Below are 19,410 nucleotides of genomic sequence, written 5' to 3' on the forward strand. Positions count from 1 at the left end.
TGCAATACTTACGCTTTGTAATTCTTGAATTTCATAGATCTGCTTTAGACCTTTCATTTCATTCTGTGCTTTTATTAAGTCAGGGTACACTGTAACTGGCAAGTCAAAAAGTTTCTCAAGACTGCCCAGTTCCTGATGAATTTTTTCCAGTTTTTCCATTTCTTTTTCAAAAATGGCCATGAGTTCAAATCCTGGGAAAGAAGAGGAATTCTTCTAGATAAACAATCCCACAGATCATGGGGAATAAGACAGCATTTGCATATAGTCTGTAGAAGTTATAGTACTAAAAATGTCACATTCCTGGTTGATCAGTTTGTGTGTTAAGAAGGAAAGCACAATTTTCTTGTTTTACATAAAATGTGAAGAATTGTCTGAAGACTGATATTTTTAAGACGTCACTTTACACACATTAATCCATTTACCTTTATCAAGATCTTCCCCAACAGCACCAGGGCCCTCGGTCATGAATTTATGGAAGAAATTTTCCAACTCTTTGCTGTAGTCCTCAATTTGTTGCTCTGTAATCTAAAGAGAAGGGTGTTTAAATTGTTTTCCTTTCCATTTCTAAGTTTTTTCAATATTAATTACAAGTATTACCTTTGTGAATGTTCGTTTTATGCCTCCAAGGTTGTGATCAACTTCTGATGCTTCAAAGAAGAGAGTCTCCCACTTTTCACTAATCTTGTCGGCCATCTCTTGCTCTTCTTTAGCTACCTGAAACAAAACAAGTAATGTCTCTCACAAGAAATAGTCACAAGAAAATGAGGAATATGTGCTCACATTACAAATTTGCAAAACACAAAACCAGCATTGAAGGGATCTGAATCAGATTTAAACACATGCAATATGTCCATTTTCAAGTGGAGATACTGTTCTGAGAAGGGGGCTTGGACTGGACAATCTCCAGACTTTCCTCCTAACCTCAACAATACTGTGATTCTGTAAAATGTCTTAAAAGGAAAACATCTATTCATTCACATGTGAGGCATCTGTGCCCCTAGCTCAAACCTGAAACATTTGAGACACGCACTTACTGGAATATTGTACATTGCAAGAGTTCGGTATCTCTCCCAGATGTCCAGGTATTTCAGTTCCACGTTGAAGGACATGCCTTTGATCTCTGCAATTGTGCCAAGGACAATTTTGAGATCTTCCAGGGAATCAGGTGGTCTCTTAAGACTCTGTGATAATCTCTGTAAAAAGTAAAAATTATTTTCCAGAAGCAACACTGACAAAGCAATTAGGCAGAATTCTACTGATGAGTCAAACACAAAACACAAGTAAATAACATGCAGACTCATTTTTCAGTCTATGTGATAAAGATAACAAAACCAAACTGAAACCACCTACCTGAATCTCCTCCTGAAGACTGAAAAGTTCCTCTCTCGCAGACTCATTAAGCAACTTTCCAAGTGAAATCACCCAGCCTCTAGCATTCTCCTGCACTGTGAAGGCTAAAGGAGCCAGCTGAAGCCTGATAAATTGCTCATCTTTAATCAAGGGCTGTTGAGTGACTTCTTGAGCTACCTTCATATAGAACTGCAACTCTTCATCAAAGGTGATACAAGCAGGCTTTTCTGCAGCTAACCTCTCCATGACTACACCTTTGTCTAATTTCCACAGAAGGTGGTAGCTCTTCCATTGGTTCAAATACTTGCTGAGAGAAGCCAGGAGTTTGTGGACATTCTGAGTGATGAGAACAGCCTGTTCAATTATCAGAGGGTTCTGGGAGATGTCACTGTAAAAGCTGAAAGTGATAACTTCATCTTCCTCAACATGCTGAGGAGGGCATTCAATACACGTACCATGCATCCATCGTACAAAATGCTAAAGTTTTCGAGACAGGGTTGAAAAACAGTTACTTTATGGAGAGTCATTTTAGTCAAATCATTCATAGAACCATAGAATCATTTAGGTTGGAAAAGACCTTTAAGATCATTGAGTACCACTGTACACCTAACCCTGCCCAGTCCACCACTAAACCATGTCCCTAAGTGCCACAACTACACGCCTTTTAAATACGTTCAGTGATGGTGACTCAACTGCTTCCCCAGGCAGCCTGTTCTAATGCTTGACAACCCTTTCGTTGAAGAAATTCACCATTATTTAGGAGACCATGTAGGAAGTGGTGTGAATGATTTCTCAAATCAATCGTTTTTCTGACAGCAAGAAAAGAGATTGCATTTTCCTATAAACTGGAGAGAAGAGTTAGTTTCATCCTAACAAAACCTTTCCCGGTATTACTCAGACTGCTTTTAAAATCTCCACTGAGCAACAATATAGCATGACAACAGAGAAATAGGTATTCAGTCAAACAGACTGGATGCACCAGTGGAGCAGAACAGCAAATCTGAGCATAGAAAGCACACTTAATCTAAATTTATTCATTTCAGGTGACATCTGGAATCATTTCTCTGTCAGCACAGGGAACACCAACACAACATTTGGCTTCTTTTCTGGAAAGCAGTTCAGTGTGAACATACTTATGCAGGGAAATATTGCTACATCTTTGACAGCAAGCTAGATATTTCATCTGCTGAAAACCTGTTGTCCTAGACGTGTCCTAGATGCCCTTCTCCCAACATTTTCTAAACTGTTTTTCTGCTGTTTCTGAGGAGAGCCGTAATATAGAGAAGGCTACTCACATTCTTTATTCAACCAGCTTATACATACATCAGAAACCAACATCTGCAGTGCAATCTGAAAAGTATTTCCTCCTGATGTATGCTGGTTTATAGAACCAAATCATGTCCTTACACTGGCAAAACTGCTGAAAAGTAACAAATAATGCTGCCTGAGTTAAAATTGCATGAAGCTTTATGGCAATTTTTTTCCCTTGTCATCAGTTGATAAAATTAGGACAGTCTGTAAAATTAGAACAGTGTACTGGATATTTTGTTTTCAAGATAAAGTAATATGAATCTTCCCTTTGACATTTATGCTTGCCCAAACATAAAGCAAGATTAATTCATTGTAATCACAAGCAAACTCTGCCAACAAGTAAATTTGTATCAAAAAATCACCTTAGTGACCTCAACACAGTCTTGGATACATTGTACAGTCATTTTGTCAATCTCACTGGCATTAGGTTGCAAGATTATCTCGGGAACAGATAAAATAGCTTCTGTTTGGAACAGGGGCACGTTTGTAAGAACAGCTGCATTAAAAGCCTGCAAATTCCTGGGAAAGGAAAAAAAAAAAATCACGTCAAGATAGTAATAATCAGGTGCTGCCCCCCATGGAAATGCCCAACAGAGACTGCAATTATCAGGTATGTGCTTAGATATGTAAGCAGATCTGTCTGAAGTCAGTTATCACCAATTTCAGCTGGAAACACTGATGTGTATCGGCGCAAAACTATCCCGCTAATACCGATTTAATGCAAAAGCTTGACTAGCTAAAAGAAGCTACTGGAAGGAATGAATGGGGATAACCTGGTGCAAAATGACCTTGAGACTATGGTCAACTTCACTGCAAGAGTCCAGCCAAGAAAGCACAGTGAAGTCAGCTGAGCATGGACCAGATTACAAAGACATGAATTGTGACAAGAAGAGATGTCTGGTAAGCTTTTACAACCCTGCAATGCTCTATTGTAATAATATCTTGCTTATAATACAATCCTTTATGATATCTTGCTACAGGAACCTCCTTGGCCCCAGCTGCTGCAGGACAAGTCAAGTAAAATCCAACAACGGAAAATTCATTAAAGCAAACAATTGACTTACTTCACAATTAACTGTGTCAACACCTGATAAATCCTTTTTTCCCAGTATGCATAATAGGAAGTTAAGTTTGGAGATTTGCCACTGTTCGTATTGGCAACTCGTCTTTCCACTTTTATTAGCAATCGTGGAATTGCAGAATACTTTCTAACCATGTGTGCCACATCTTTTGCTCTTTCACACTTAATGTACTCAAAAAATTCTTTCGCTTCTGCAAAAGATAGAAAAAATACCATTATTAACTGCAAAAGACCTAACAGACTTGCATAATCAGCTGGGCTTTATTTGTGAACATGAAATTGATCTTGTATAGTGATAAAAAATATCTTCACTTATTAATGCTTAATTATTAATATTTCAGCCCCCTGATTTTATATGGATTCAATTATTTAATAACAACCATTAGATGTGAAAGTAACCTTTTTAAGACTTACAAAGCATTGAAAGAAATCTGATCCATCACCCACTCACTCAAGTGACAGGGAGACCTGGGAGACAACCACCTCACTGTAATTTCCATCTGAGGAAACCAGTTCAGTTCAGATAGCCCAGAAGGGAGCTGACACTCCATGCAGACTGTAGCTCCAAGACTATACTACTGCATACGAGAAGGACAAGGAAATCAAAGGAAAGCTAAGGGGAAAGTGATCAAAACCAAGGTAGGCACAAGTCAAATGATCTACTTGTATACTCATCTTTATGTTTCTCTCATTGACACCGTCAGCATTATGGTACTGAAGCTCTGCTTGTGCTTCCTCTGTTACACCATGAAATACTACCGTAACTAGTTTTGGTAACAATTAAAAGGGTTGATCTTAGCAACTAAAAACGCAAAGTAGCAGACAGAGCAAAATAAAACATCGCAGAGCTCGGAAATAAAACTATAAAGACTTACTAGGAAGTTCATCACCATTTTTTGAAAGCGGAAACTTAAAGAGATTTGTTGATTCTATGAACAGAAGTTTGTTGTTTATGTCTTCAGAATTATTATGAATCTGATGGACAAGTGATTCAAACTTCCTGATGGCTTGTGTACATCGGATAATAAAGTCACCAATACCTTGAAATAAATCACAACCATTTGTTGTTTTTTTTTTCTTTAACAAATATTTCACCAATGCATCAAAATTGCCACAACCAGATGTGTTTTATCTCTGAGAATGAACTGATGCTCTGCAGAAAGATTAGATGATTTCTCACCTAATCCTGCATCAAGCCCCTTACAGCTGTGATCTAAGGTCTCCATCGATTTCCAGTGTTTTAAATATAATAAACTCAGTGTTTTAAATATAATAAAAACATAAAAAATACCCTCCTGGATCAGAGTCTGCCTAACCTACTATTCTGACTCTGACCACGGCAATAGTATGTACCATGTAGGGATACGTTGCTGTCATATCACATAAAAAAATAGAGTGCAGAACTGAAGAGATTTTTTAACTGAAAATCAGTATCTAAGGCCATTTTAAAATAGTATCTCCATTACCTAAGGAGTTCCAATTGAGCCTTCTGTGCCCTGACTTGAATACTCTCCAGAGTTCTTGAATATGGTCATCAAGAATTTTGGTTTCTGCGTCATTCAGTGTTCCCATCAATTTGTGATAGCGATCCAGCATGTTTTTCAACCCACTTGTATACCTAATGAGTGTAAGAAACACACCAAAACATAAAAATCAGGATTTTCTGGAAATACAGATCTGAACTCAGATCAAAGAGCAGATCACTTCCATCATTCTGTTCAGACTTCCATACAAAGCAAAATTTGCAGAAAGAACCACTGAATATGTACTGATTATAAATGCGATTCATTTCCTATTGAAGACAAAAGAAAAATTTCATATAGCTCTGATAGCAGCTAGACCAACCTCTCCCGCTCCAACTCAGAAAAAGTTTTTAACAGCCTCAGTTTGCAGCACATAAGTGAATTTAATAGGTGAACTTTAAAATCCAGTTAGGGCTCCTCCTGGCATCCCTGTGTGCTAAATGCCTGTGATAATTTGGGCAAAAGCAACTTATCCAAAGCTGCACAAGAAGAAAGTGGCAGCACATTTAAATGTGAGCTGAAATCTAAATGGCACTAACAGCTAATTGCAATACAAATTACTTTCCTTGTTTTTTCTGAGATTTGATGAGATGTTATTCGTATGACATAGTCCTACAGGGTGAAAGATGCAGACAGTGCCAGAGAAAAGCTTATTAGTGCAACATGGCCATTAGTCATCTTACCCTTAAAAAAAAAAGTCACTAAGAGCTCTCACATTTCCAAAATTTGATGACTCGAAGCCCATTCTGGTTAAGAGTGAAATCACTTGAAACACTGCTGTAAGTCTGTATGTGAGCAGATATTCTGTTACAGCCTTACCTAAGATATTTGTCTTCCTGTAATGCCACATATCTTGCTATTTTTGGGACTGGAAACCCTAGTTGTTCCATGTACTTTGTTTCAATGATAATCTCGTGGAGTGCGGGAGAAAAATTCACTATGAAGTGGACACTCTTCTTTGTGGTGACACGCTCCTCTGTTACAGAGCTCTACAACACAAGGAAAAGCAGCAGAAAGAGGAAGAACACTGAACGGTTACAATGCAAGGAAAAGGTTAGCTCTTGGAGACATTTGAAAAGGCAGTAGGTAAAAGCCAGGATGGCTCATTCAGAGCCTGTGGAAATGCCTTTAAAATTCAACAGCAACCTCAGCATTCTAGTTTCAGAAATTATATACAACTACTTCTTCAGTGAAAACTGATTATACAAAACAAATCAAATCACCTCTGTTTACATACTGAAATCCCAACGGAAGTTCATAGTCAGATAAAAGTTTAGCTAGAACAAGATTCTGCATGATCTCGTCTGGGAACCTACCTCCACCTACTTCAGCCCTAAGTTTTGTTGTAACATCCGAAAAATGTTGCACCAAAACGCCAAAATTAACAGGAATTACAGCACAGAAGAACACAGAGAGAAACAACATCCATTCATTTGCCAGGTCATTCAGCATCTATGTCTTCTAAAGGACCACAAAAAATTCTGAGCTTAGAACTTTTGAAATTTTCCTTTCAAAAACTTGTCTTTCAAAAAATCTCACTGATCATTAGATAGGTTTCAGTTCTTCCCCACAGAGAAGTCTGGAATACTATCTTCTATCTCACCTGCTCAGAAGTCTCTGGATTATCATGGGTTGCAGCCCCACTAGTGATGACAGTCAGCAGAGTATTTTTCAATAACACGGGGAGTATCTGTTCTGTCCCATCTCTCCACTGATTGTATTTTTGATCTTCATACTCTTTCATCCTCTTAGCCACTTGAAGATATATTTGTTTTACCTGGAAAGGAAAATTCTGTATAACTCATTTTAAAGACCATGAGGAATGTGCAACTAACCTGTCTTCATATGGTGTCTTAATATGGTTCCAATTTTTACTAGATGAGAGGGCAAGTAATGTCTTGTAATTAATGCAGGCAATGAAAAATTCAGGCTCTTGAATTCTCTCATGGATTCTGTCACTGCCTCTCTGGGAAACAGTGGGAAGGTCCCACTCAGCTTTTCACATCAAACATGTTTTGCTGTGTGCAAAGATATTCTTGGAATTTCACCTCACATAAGAGCACTTTCACATCTTTAGAAGAAGGGTATGAAGAAAGTATTTCTTCCTTCATCAAATATCAAAAGAACCAACATACTTCCTTTCCACGTTCACTAGCAAGCAAATCCTCTACTTCTTGAAATCGAATAATAGTGTGTTTGATCCGATAGAAAAGAGATCGGGACCAGTATATTGCTCCAGCCACTGGAGGATGATTCTTGTACAAAGGTGGATCCTTAAGGTTCTGAACAAAGATTTCCTTAGCATTTTCAACCTAGAAGAGAATAAAATATTGCAAAGAATCCTTTCCACTTGCTTGTTCATGGTACCAGTATCTAACCTGGTACACAGCACAAGCTCTGAAGCTAATTCCAGCAGCAGGGTAAAAACAATTATTTCTTTGTCATGCATCTCTTGTTTGTATTAGTTGCATTACAGAGAATGTCTTCCTTTCTATAGCTTGTGGAACTCCTATTGTGGCAGTTTTTCTGTAAGATTACATTTTATCGTTAAACTCAATGTTCTTTGAAATATCAATAAAAACGCTATGACATGAAAAGCTTTCCAACATACAGCCTTCTACATGTCAGAAATTATTTCTGCCTTCACAGCTGATCTCTGACACCTTTCGGTCACACCATGAACTTGTTGTCCATCACAAGAAAGCTGTAGGGTGTGAAAGATGTATTTTTTTCAGGAAGGACTATGTTGAACTGCTGTTCACAAGGTAAATGAATAGCCACAAGCCTTGTTGCACTCTTCCAGTTCCCACACATATACAGATATGCACATCCATTTCAGTAAATTAACTGTACTATTTCTCCAATAGGCTCCAAAAAAAGTGAGAGCAATTACTATGTTTATTTTGTAAAACTTTCCAGTCTTTCAGATAGTAAATGACACTATACAGGTATTTAGACATATACGCAGATTTATGATTTTCACTAGGTAAAGCGCTTCATGTACTACATAAGAAATCCTTCCATTAAATACCTCTTTACAGTATTGGTCCAAAATATCATTGAACTTCATCATCATCTGCTTATTAATGGTTTCACGAGAGCGGATGTGTTTGAAGTTTAACAGCATGTCAAATGCAGCTTCTGCTGATCGAAGGGTCTTAAAAGATTCATCAATAAAGTTTTTGGTCTCTTCTTCAATAACCTAAACAAAGGAAGAAGGCCAAGAAATCCTGTCACGTACAGATTCATCTTGCAAAACCAAGAAAGGAAGGCAAAAAAAAATACTCTTTTATAATAGTGGTCAAGCATATTTTTATTACTTTTTGTCTTATAAATTACTAACAAACTTTCCAGCAAGCTGCAGGAATTAATGCAGGAAGGAATGAAGGAATTAATTAATGTGTCTGCTGGTAACAATTTGTACTTTGTGGTACTCTCAGCTGAGGGCTGAAGGCCTGAATGAATCCAGAAAAGGAAGTTTTACTTCTTTGTAGGACATGATTGAGACATGTGAGCACATGAGTGCAGGGAGGTCATATGTAGCCTCTGTTCATGCTGTAGTGATTCTGTCAATGAACAAAAAGTGTGTTTCACATTTTCAAGATAAAGTGGAACTATAAACAAAAACTACTTGGAAACACAGTACTGACTTTAAAAACTGGTCGAAGTCCTCACATTTTCATTCACATATTTACTCATATATTCTTTTCTTTCACAAATGTACATTTTCTTTAAATGAAAATGTCAATATTCTAGACGGTATTTGTATATAGGAAGTAATGAGGGGGGGAAATCACAGTATGTGGTACTTACTGAAACAACTTCTCTAAATTCTTCCATAATTAATTTCCAGTCATGTGCACTTTTGATGCTAAAAGGGTCAAAAGTCAGTTCTTCCATGGGACTAGTTAGTCCATTTACTCTTCTCAGCAGATCATCAACACGCTTTGGATCCCCTGTGACAGCTTTCAGTTCAGGACCAAATATATTGTAAAACTCTTCAATGACCTGTTAATTCAGAAGAACATACCAGAAAGCTTTATTTTTAATGGGGTGTTTTTCTGTTTTAACACATCCTTCTGATATTCTTTCCTTCAAAAAACAAAAACAACTCAGAGAACATGTTATGATTTACATTTCGTGTATTTCTGTAAAAGACACTAAGTAGCTTTATGGAAAAAAAACCACTCTACAGGCCCAACGCTTCAGTTGTTAAAACAGATAATACTCAGTTATTGCTCCTTTTTATTCTACTTTTCACATGCACAGTTTTTACATTCACAGTCTATAGCATCTGACCACTGATGGACCACTAATATTGTTAGTTACCCTGACTTAAATTAGCCTCAACATAGCATCTCTCCATTCACACGTTATCCTGCAATTGATATACTGATTCATGTATGGTCAGATTTTATTTTATAGTATACTTAAATGGTTATTTTATCTAAAATTACATCATTAGGCTAGCAACACATGAAAATTCCAAATCTGTGGAACAGTTGTTACCAGTCTGTATGTCCACAACAGCAATGTACACAGTAGTATCTTTCCTCAACCAGTACCTGGAGAAGAGTTATTTCATCTCAAGCACTAAGTGCAGCTTTGGTAGAATCAAAGGCACTGCTCAGGTCTTAAACACAAAACCACTCACAGAACTAAAGGCTGTTAACATTTCAACAACTACAATACAATAGAATCTCCTCTACAGAATAAGACACTGATCACACAATCCGTTTATTTATTGTCTGTATTACTACCTGCAAAATATCATACAGATCTTGACAGACCGAAGTCATATAATCTGTTTTTTCAAATAAACGTTTTTGGTCAAATTCCCAGTGTTGCTCTCTTCCTGATTCTTCAATTTGGGCACGAACAGTAAAATAACATTTCTTCCATTGTTCAAGAGTACTTTTGGCTTCTGCTATTTTCTTTTTTGCAGCAGCTCTATCTTCTCTATTAATCAAATCAAAACAGTTAAGATACTACAGACAGAAGAACTATAGATAGAAAATTATATCTCAGCTGGATTAATATACCCTGGTTTAGCAGCTTCTAATTATACAAGATCTAGGCAAAACTTGTAACTGTGAAATCTTAATTTTCAATGTGACTGATTTTGAAAGGACATATTTTGATGCTACTTATGCCACTTTTTTACCACTACAGTTCTATTGGTTTTATTCATTTATATCCTTTTGAGACAAAAGAGGACAAGCACCTATTTCTTCAGGACTGATTCAATAATTTATAAAAATTACAAAAGAAATTGACTTTTAACTGACCTTCTAATACAACTTCAGATAGTGAAAAACGCTGAAACATACTTGATGAAAGTTATCTACTGCACTTCATATAAAACAAGCAAAGCTTTTAATAATACAGCCTAGTTAAACAGGAATCCAGTACTTACTTAAACAGCATATGTAAATCCACAACTTTGTACACTCTTGCTGAAATTTCCCATGCAATTTGTTCCATAAGGGCTACCATCCATTCATCCTTGCTGTCATGCCATGAGATAATCCATATCATTCTCAGGGCATTCATCAGTGAAGGTATTGTATCCAAGACAACATTAAACCCAGTGCCATATGTTAAATTCTATTAAATGTATTATAAATATTGTGAATAAGATGTCATGAAAATACACAAATTCATATTCAATAAACCAATATTTATTCTATAGATACCAGAAGTTTAAAAAGTCTGTGACATTATTAAATATACAGCCCAGTCAAGGAAACACCCTGGTGCCTAAGTAACACACACGGTTCAGGATGTACAAATCTGCACTTATTGCTCCAAATGCTTTTTAGGTCCTGTCTTATTAATATTCTCTTTTCTATAAAAGATGTCCCAAGACTGGTTTTGGCTCAACTCTTTATTTGGATGATCTTCAATAAAACTTAAAAATTGAGACATCAGCTGTAATCAGTCATAGAAGCTACCTCAAAAATGGAGTAGAGAAATCCTTGTTTTCCCCAGTTCAGCTATGCTACCAAATTCTCCCAAGGTTGTGATTTACAAACCAAGCTGTTCACAGCTCTGGGCTTCTGCTTTTAAATATTAGAACAACTCTAACTCAAACAAAATAAGCAAGCCTCTTTTTAATTAAACATAAAAAAGCTAGACTATATCTTTATTGCTGATAAAAAGTACAAAATAAACAAGAAGTGATTATATCAACAGAGAAACTAAACTCAGGTAATTACAGTTAAAACTTCACAAAGTTTTCTTAACGATACATACCTTCAAATGGCGTTCGAGAGTTGAAAGAAACTTAACATTATCTAGAGCTTCCACATGATGTTTTCTGAGGTCACTTAAGACTACCTGTAAATCTCCAATATGCTCAGATTCAGCTTCCTGTAATACTTCCAAGACTTTTTGCACTTCTGGAAGTTTTGTCTGTTCAGTAAGAGCACTTAAAGTATCATTTCTTTCATGCCAGTGGTCAACTTCTGCAAGTGGACCATTACCCTACCAGTAAAGGGGAATAAAATAAAAATTCTAAATTACCATTATGCAAGAGTGAAAACCTATAATCAGGACTATATTTGTTCCTTCTTTTCAATATTCTGTATGCTGAGAAAAACCTGATATGATTCAACCATGCAAAAAACTCAGACAGAAGATCCTTGAAATCAAAATTTTACACACACTGAAGGGAACTGCTTATGGGGAGTATATCCCTGAGCTGGAGCTGGGGAGTCCACGCTTGAAAAAAAAACTTATGCACAAGTAACTTTGTAGACATGAAATCCCTCAGTATGTTTAATGGTATTAGTCATATGTGTAAGTGTTTGCAGAATCAGAACCTTACAACTGGATTTTTTTTTTCATTTGAGATGTCTTTTTTTCAAGCAAAAATATAGTTGGCTTTTAAAAAAAAAAATCACTGCAGCTTTTAATATTTCATGGCTCTTTAGAAGAGCACAGATAGCAAAAGTGCCTTAGTTTTCCACAGTTATCCTGTGTGGGTAGGATCTGCAGTGAGTTACTTTATGTTCTATTTATATTCTATTTCCCAGAGTCATGCAGTTCTTCACTACTTTTGTTCTACTTTACATCAATTAGTAAATGGTTCTCCAACAATCAAACATGAAGATGGATTAAAAATGAGCACAAACCATTCAAAGAGATTCTTGGGGGGAAATGAAGTAATGTCTCCTGGAATAAAAGCAGCTTGCTGTTATAGGCAACATTACCTGTGGAACTTTTTTCAGTTGTTTCTCTAGAGCTGTGGATATTAATTTCTGCCAGGTCATTGCACAACCCTCCAGAGCTTCAACCACTTCTGGAACTGCAGCAAGAACAGTCACTTCTCCATCTAGATTTACAGTTGGCATCACCAGTTTAATATCTTCTACTGGAAGAAAAGGCATGGAGAATCAACTGTCTTCTTCCATCAGCACTGGTAAAGTATCATCACTGAAATGTCTTACACCTGCCATCTTGTTAGCTACTCGAGGATAGGTAACATACCACCTGCTCTGCCTATCTGAGAATATGGCAAAATACATCCAGCTGCTGCACTGTTAACACAGTGCAAAGAAAGATATATTCCTAGAAATACATGAAAAGCTCTCAGCTTTCAAGCCTTAACCCAATCTCTAACTATTACGAATTAGGATTAGGGTTTTGCTGAAGATTATCAATCTGCCTATTATAGGCCACTACGTTCTCCTTAATAGCATGACCGTAGCCCCTGTCAGAGAAAGGATGCTAAACACCACGTGAAAGTCTCATTCGATCTACCACTTTCCATACCCTGCTATGGTCTGAGTCCCCTGAACATTGCTCAGCAATGAGGCATGTTTACCCTCTCTCCTATTCTTACGCCAGACTGAAAGACTATCACTGATTTCATCCATTTCTCCATACTGCCTGCTATGCTTCAGGGCAGTGCAAATACTACTGTTATCAGCGAAGAGAAAGTTTAATCAGGTCTGGAGCTTCCCCAGAAACTGTATGTATTTGTTATCCTGTATAAAGCCACTCCTAGGTGAACCTCTTTCTGCTGTCATGTACCACACCACAGAGCTGGCACAGGCAGAACACTCACCTTCAGTTTTCTGTATAGTCTGCTGAGTGACACTTAAGAATTTTTGCCCGTTCATTTGAATCTCATTCCTCATCTGAGTATTACAGTGTTCCACAGGCTGTTCTTTCTTTTCTGCAAGCTCAGTCTCACGGAAATTCCTTTTTTCAGAATCTGTTTTTTCACCATCCGGATGAAAGGAAGTTTCCTCAGTCTGCTGCTGACTATAGGAGAGAGCTGGTGCAAACACCTATAATTCAAACAAGTACCATAGATTAGGTGGTTCATATTGAAAAAGAAAACAATGAAAGTCATCTTATTAGCAATTCACTTAAGCGTTGGATATGTTGTTCTAAAATTTAATTTAAGTGCATCTCCTTTCCATTTTACCTCTTTAACATCATTCTGCCTCAAGTTCTGCGGGGGAATCGCTCCAGCATGTTTGTACAAAAGTCTATCAGCATGAAAATAAAGGTATTTGGTGTCACACTCTTAAATGTTTCTCATATAGGGCCAAGCAATGAAATACTGCTGGTCTCCCTATCTTTACAAAAATTTGGGAAACAAAATATCAAATAAGTATATTAACAAAAACTCCATTTTGGCATATGAAGGTCACTCATTAAATATTAGTATTTCTTATGCATAGTCCATATGGTTAGCAGAATACTAAATAGGCAACTCACTCCTAGAAACACTCAAGACTCCATATATAAAAGCTGTAACACGTTTACCTGTGCGATGGCATTCTTTAGCATCAAAAGAGTATCATCCGTCAGCAGACCAAACTTTATCACTTTAGGAAGGACCTCATTAGCTTCAGTCAGGTCATTAGGTTCAGTAACTCTTTCTAAACAGTATACAAACAATTAGCTTGAATGTAATTATTTGATTCAGAAAGCATGAAGTCCTTTCCATAATAAGTTCAAACTCCAATAAAGCAAACTGTGTTTGCAATAAACTAGGTTTGATGCAAGTCACTTTCAAAACTAGTGCTGGTTTTAATAGTGTAGATGCTTTTTCAGAAAGGTCAGAAAATACTTAAGTAACATCATCTGATTCTAAGTCTTTACAATCCAGCCTTTTAGTTAGGAAATAGTTTTCTGTTCAAACAAAACAGTGGCCTTGATTTGAACTCCTATTCTACAGGCAGACCAGGAAAATCTTGCACAGAACCACCATAAACCAACAAAATACATTATCATAATTTTCTTTTTTTCTCAAATGTCCTGTTTCTAGAAAAACTGAAACTAATCATAGAACAGTTTGGATTGGAAGGGACCTTAAAGATCTAGTTCCAACCCCCTGTCCCAGGCAGGGACACCTTCCACTAGCCCAGGTTGCCCAAAGCCCCGTCCAACCTGACCTTGAACACTGCCAGGGAGGGGGCAGCCACAGCTTCTCTGGGCAACCTGTGCCAGTATCTCACCACCCTCACAGGGAAGAATTTCTTCCTTATATCTAATCTAAATCTGCCCTCTTTCAGTTTAAAACCATTTCCCCTCATCCTACCCCTACACCCCCTGATCAAGAGTCCCTCCCCCCTTTCCTGTAGCCCCTTTAAGTCCTGGGAGGCCGCTCTAAGGTCTCCCCAGAGCCTTCTCTTCTCCAGCTGAACCCCCCCAACTCTCTCAGCCTGTCCTCACAGGGGGGTGCTCCAGCCCCCCGAGCATCTTCGTGGCCTCCTCTGGACCCGCTCGAGCAGGTCCATATCCTGATGTTGGTGCCCCCAGAGCTGGACACAGCACTGCAGGGGGAGTCTCACAAGAGCAGAGTAGAGGGGGAGAATCCCCTCCCTCGCCCTGCTGGCCACAGTGCTCTCGCTGCAGCCCAGGACACGGTTGGCTTTATGGGCTGCGAGCACATATTGCTGGCTTACAGTCAGTTTTCCATCCACTAATACCCCAAGTCCTTCCCTGCAGGGCTGCTCTCCATCCACTTCTCACTACTTTGTAGCTTCAAACCACCCATGTTACTGCTGGGTGAGCCCACATAAATAATGTTTATGCTGTGGCCAGTCTCTGGCACTAAATTAACGTACTGTGGATAGATCCTGGATACAGGTGTGGAAATACCTGTTTGCTTTAGTGAGGAAGCTGTTCCTATGGGGCTAGAGCCAGATACTGAGGTCTGATTGTGACCAAAACCAGAGCTGCTCCAGATACTGGAATAACTATTGTCATTGGTTTTATGGTAAAAGTATGAACTATCAGAATAAAATATGCTGCTGTTGTGTATCAGAATTTGAGTCACGTCAGGAAGTCTGATACCCCAGTTGTGCTTATCAGCACCTCATGGTCTAACTTTCGCATCCAGCTCCTCATCCTCAAAACACTTCACAGTTTTAGCAGCTGTAGTAACTAAATCTTCTTAGTTCCTCTGAGTGCAACATGAAAGCTTCATCCTTGCTGGTAAAATGCAGAAGATAAGTAATTTTCCATAAATTTATATGAAAAGCATTCCTGATTCCTGGTTCTACTCAGAGTATTCGTACCCAGTTAATTAAGCTGGATAGGCACTATCCTGGATCCCAGTCTCTATCACCTTTTCTCAATGTGAAGTACTGTTTAATGCAAAGACTGAAAACACTGATCCTGCAATTATTCAGGGCATATACCTCTGGTGTCTCTCAGAAAATATACAGTAAAATCTGACACAAATTCTTCAGGAATTTCATCAAGAGCCACGTAGAAACACACTTTGTCAACTTTCCGTTCCTGTAGCTGAAACAGAAAATAACAAGGAAGTATGACTATTACTGTTTGCTGCCACGTTTCTTAACAGCAAGAAAATGTTTGCCTGCTGTGAACAATAAGACAGAATCAGTAGTTTAACTCCATTATCTTTACATTGCTGCCCAAGTAAACTACTAACATAAATGAAATGTTAAAAAAAAAAAAAAAAAAATCACTCAGCTAACAGTAAAAACCATCAGCTTTGGAAACAATGTTGATTTCCAGACCAACAGGACTAAAAGCATTAGTGCCTGAAACATAAGAAACCAGAAAGCACTTAAATGCCCACCTCCCCATACCTTTCTGAGAACGTGCAAATACCTACTCCCCTTCCACCTACACCTCAGTCATAAACCAAGTTCAGTCAGAAACCCTAGACTCCATCCTAACCATCTAATTATGTAAAAGACTTGAGGTACAAAAGCCTTTGTCCACTGTTCCTTACGTGCTCCTTCCATGGTGTTTTTATCTAGCAGTTATTCTAACTGCAACTTTTATTTCACAAGCAGCTCTGGGAATAGCTAATGTGGTACCTGAGTAACTCACTGCTGCATTTTCCCATCAAAAGTCAGTGTTTCACCAAGCAAATTACCTTTGCGATATCTTGTCAGTCAATGTCAGAGGCTATGGCAGGCCATTCATTTTGAATGGAAATTCTTGTTTTTGTGAAATGTTCTGCTCTGGGTACTTGTTCTGCACTGTACCTCCTTAATTTGCCTACCAGTTTTACTGAAACATTTGCATCAGAAAGCCAGCATAGTCATAGCCACAAAAGAACAGAGGGAAATACAACAGACTTACCTGTGCTGTGTGTTCCGTACTGTCAGTTGTCAATCTTTGCTCCAGTTTACTCAATTCAGACCCACTAGAGAAAGCTGATACGTGACCTGACACACTTTCACTGTCTGTAGATTGCAGAGGGGATGTCTTGCTTTTCTGAGTCACCCCTAAGAAAGAATAACATGAGAGAACTCAATTAAAGGACAGGTATTCTATGCATATAAGATGGATCCTTTCAATTTTCTTCTCAAACTAAATGACTGAGCATTTTCTTCCACCTTCAGCATTCCCTTTCAACAATCAACCATCCAAATCTGGCATTAATCGTACATTTTCCCATAGGACAGCACTACTGCTGAAGATCTGAATCCCAATAAGCAAGTGACTATACTGCGTTCCACAGGTAATTGGTCTTTATTTACAATATCCTTACCAGCATTTTTCAATGTAATTGATTTTTTATGACAAAATAAGTAGATTAGTACATTCCATGATTAAACCACTTTGTAAAAGGAAATGCAAACAATTAAGGGTTTTGTTGTGCCAGATCTATGACATGGAAAATGCTTGTGGTTATGTCATGAACAAGAAGGGATGGTGAAGACACTGTAAGACAGGAACAACTGCATGAATTCCAGGGCCAGTCAAGAATTTCAAACTTTATTTTATACTGTCTTTGAAAAGGTGCACCACATCCTCTTCCCCTTTCAGCACAGGCTTCTGGACACTTAAAAGAAGTAGAAAAGGCATAGCTGCATTCCCAGCTGGAAAGACCATGCCCCTTTGTGTGCTGATATTAGTATCAAGTAATTATAATTCTCCCTGTTTTATTGCTTTTGAGCATTAACCTGCAGCACTGCAGCTGCCTCCATTCAGAGGTGCAGAGTGGGAAGTTGAATTGTATCATTCCTTTAGTCTACTTACACCCACACCAGGCTTTAGCACTTAACTTTCTCAGTCCTATCTTTTTTGCACAGTATGAACAAAATTCTTTTATGGATCTAAAATACCAGGCCATGACTTTGCTTCTGCAAGTAACTGTTTCAGAAGCTTGTGGGAGTTACACAGATACTGAAAGTAGAGAAGAGAATAGAAACTCTGAGCCATGGAAAATTGTTGCTCTCTTCTGACACCCTTTCCATCATTTTTGGTTTTTTCCAGTTTTTTCTGAAAGGCTTCTCTGCAACACTATGGTTAAAGTACTGGACAAATCTTAACTCTTTACAGGACCATGACTTTTATCCTCAATAAACTACATCAGAATAAAGAAGAGAACTTGCAACTCCTAAGGCAAGGGAACTTAAATCATTCCTACTGAAGGGAACATATTTGTTCTATTTATTTTAATAAAATCAATCTCCAAAAATCTGAAATTATAAAGCCAGTAAAAAAAGTCACAAAGACTGGATGAAAGATCTGTGTTTGTGGCTTGATTTTGTTCATCCCAGTCAGCCTCTTTCTTTTCATCTGTTTGGAAAAGATGAAAGAGCCAAACTAGGATAGGTTTATTCCAAAGGAGCATCCTGAGGCAGAAGCTCTTCAGAAAACATTAATTAGCCACACTGCCCAGGACACCACCCACAAAATCAGATCTGCTTGCCTGGGAAAAGCTGTTGATGTTACAGATACTGCTGGATCTGCTCAAGAGAGCCACATTAGCTAGTCACATTTCGCCCTGTGTCAGGTATGGCCTGCAACGACTACACTTTGGCCACTCGAACCACCTATTTCCTTCCAATGCCACAGAGGAGGCTTTTTCAGTCAACTGCTCAGGAAATTGGTTATCTGGGCCTTCCACCTGCTGCTCATCTAGAAACTCATCTGTGTCACCTGCGTCTGCACACACACAAAATGGGAGGAAAGCATGAGATAACTCCTCTGCAGTGGGGATGGTGCAAATCCCACCAAGGCACAACCAGAGAGGAGAAAGGTCATGGAAATGGGTGGGATTGAAGGGGTTCAGGAGGACTGGACACAGCCCAAGGGATGGAGAGGCAGGGAAGGGGTAAGGACAGGGCTAACAGGGCTAGGACTCGGCAGATGGGAAAATACAGGCCTGAGGGAGAGGGAAACAGAGAGTTGGGGAGGGAAGGACAGAGCGAAGGGGCTCGGGGACAGGCAGTGCCCAGGGGAGGGCTCAGCAGGCCGGGACACCGGAGGCCTCACCCACTGGCTCCTGGCCGTCCTCGCCGCGCCGCTCGGCCCGCAGCAGCAGCAGCGCCGTGCCCGCCTCGCTCGCGCTCTCCCCGTCCTCGGCGCCACGGTCCAAGAAGCGCAGCACAGCCCGCGCCTCCTCGCCCTGGCCGCGGTTCAGCAGCTCCTCGAAAGGCGCCGGATCCGTCAGCCCCAGGACGGCGGCCGCTCGCTCCCGCAGCCACTGCAGCCGCACATCGTCCAGGCTCATGGCGGCAACCCCCGACGCCTCCCGGTGGTCACGGCAACGGGCCAGGGAGGAGCGATGGCCGCGGCCCGCCTGCCGCTCGCCTCAGGAGGCCGCCGCCCGCCCAAAGCCCGCCTCGCGCGGCCGCGTTCCCGCCGCCCCCGCCCGGGTTTACCTCAGCGCCGGGCCCAGGGCAGCCCCTC

The 19,410-nt window shown here is 39.3% G+C and overlaps 1 protein-coding gene across 2 annotated transcripts in view; it reads right to left on the reverse strand.

Moving 5' to 3' along the window:
* Positions 1-19,231, reverse strand: part of DNAH10 (dynein axonemal heavy chain 10) — a 57,047-nt gene extending 37,816 nt beyond the window's left edge. Inside the window, exons 1-23 of one of the 2 annotated variants that reach the window (XM_074886906.1) lie at positions 18,994-19,231; positions 16,849-16,994; positions 15,930-16,035; positions 14,047-14,162; positions 13,370-13,562; positions 12,480-12,637; positions 11,521-11,751; positions 10,682-10,872; positions 10,026-10,224; positions 9,079-9,273; positions 8,297-8,467; positions 7,401-7,577; positions 6,869-7,042; positions 6,085-6,254; positions 5,209-5,360; positions 4,618-4,782; positions 3,726-3,933; positions 3,024-3,180; positions 1,351-1,827; positions 1,035-1,193; positions 598-714; positions 423-525; positions 13-191 (exon numbers count right to left, since the gene is read on the reverse strand). In XM_074886906.1, coding sequence (XP_074743007.1) covers positions 13-191; positions 423-525; positions 598-714; positions 1,035-1,193; positions 1,351-1,827; positions 3,024-3,180; positions 3,726-3,933; positions 4,618-4,782; positions 5,209-5,360; positions 6,085-6,254; positions 6,869-7,042; positions 7,401-7,577; positions 8,297-8,467; positions 9,079-9,273; positions 10,026-10,224; positions 10,682-10,872; positions 11,521-11,751; positions 12,480-12,637; positions 13,370-13,562; positions 14,047-14,162; positions 15,930-16,035; positions 16,849-16,994; positions 18,994-19,231 — 4,182 coding nt within the window. Of the gene's footprint in view, positions 1-12; positions 192-422; positions 526-597; positions 715-1,034; positions 1,194-1,350; positions 1,828-3,023; positions 3,181-3,725; positions 3,934-4,617; positions 4,783-5,208; positions 5,361-6,084; positions 6,255-6,868; positions 7,043-7,400; positions 7,578-8,296; positions 8,468-9,078; positions 9,274-10,025; positions 10,225-10,681; positions 10,873-11,520; positions 11,752-12,479; positions 12,638-13,336; positions 13,563-14,046; positions 14,163-15,929; positions 16,036-16,848; positions 16,995-18,993 lie in introns of both variants that reach the window. The other variant, XM_074886907.1, reaches the window with a different exon arrangement.
* Positions 19,232-19,410: the final 179 nt, after the last annotated feature.

Source organism: Strix uralensis, chromosome 17, assembly GCF_047716275.1.
Source record: "Strix uralensis isolate ZFMK-TIS-50842 chromosome 17, bStrUra1, whole genome shotgun sequence".
In the NCBI taxonomy this organism is placed as follows: Eukaryota; Metazoa; Chordata; class Aves; order Strigiformes; family Strigidae; genus Strix; species Strix uralensis.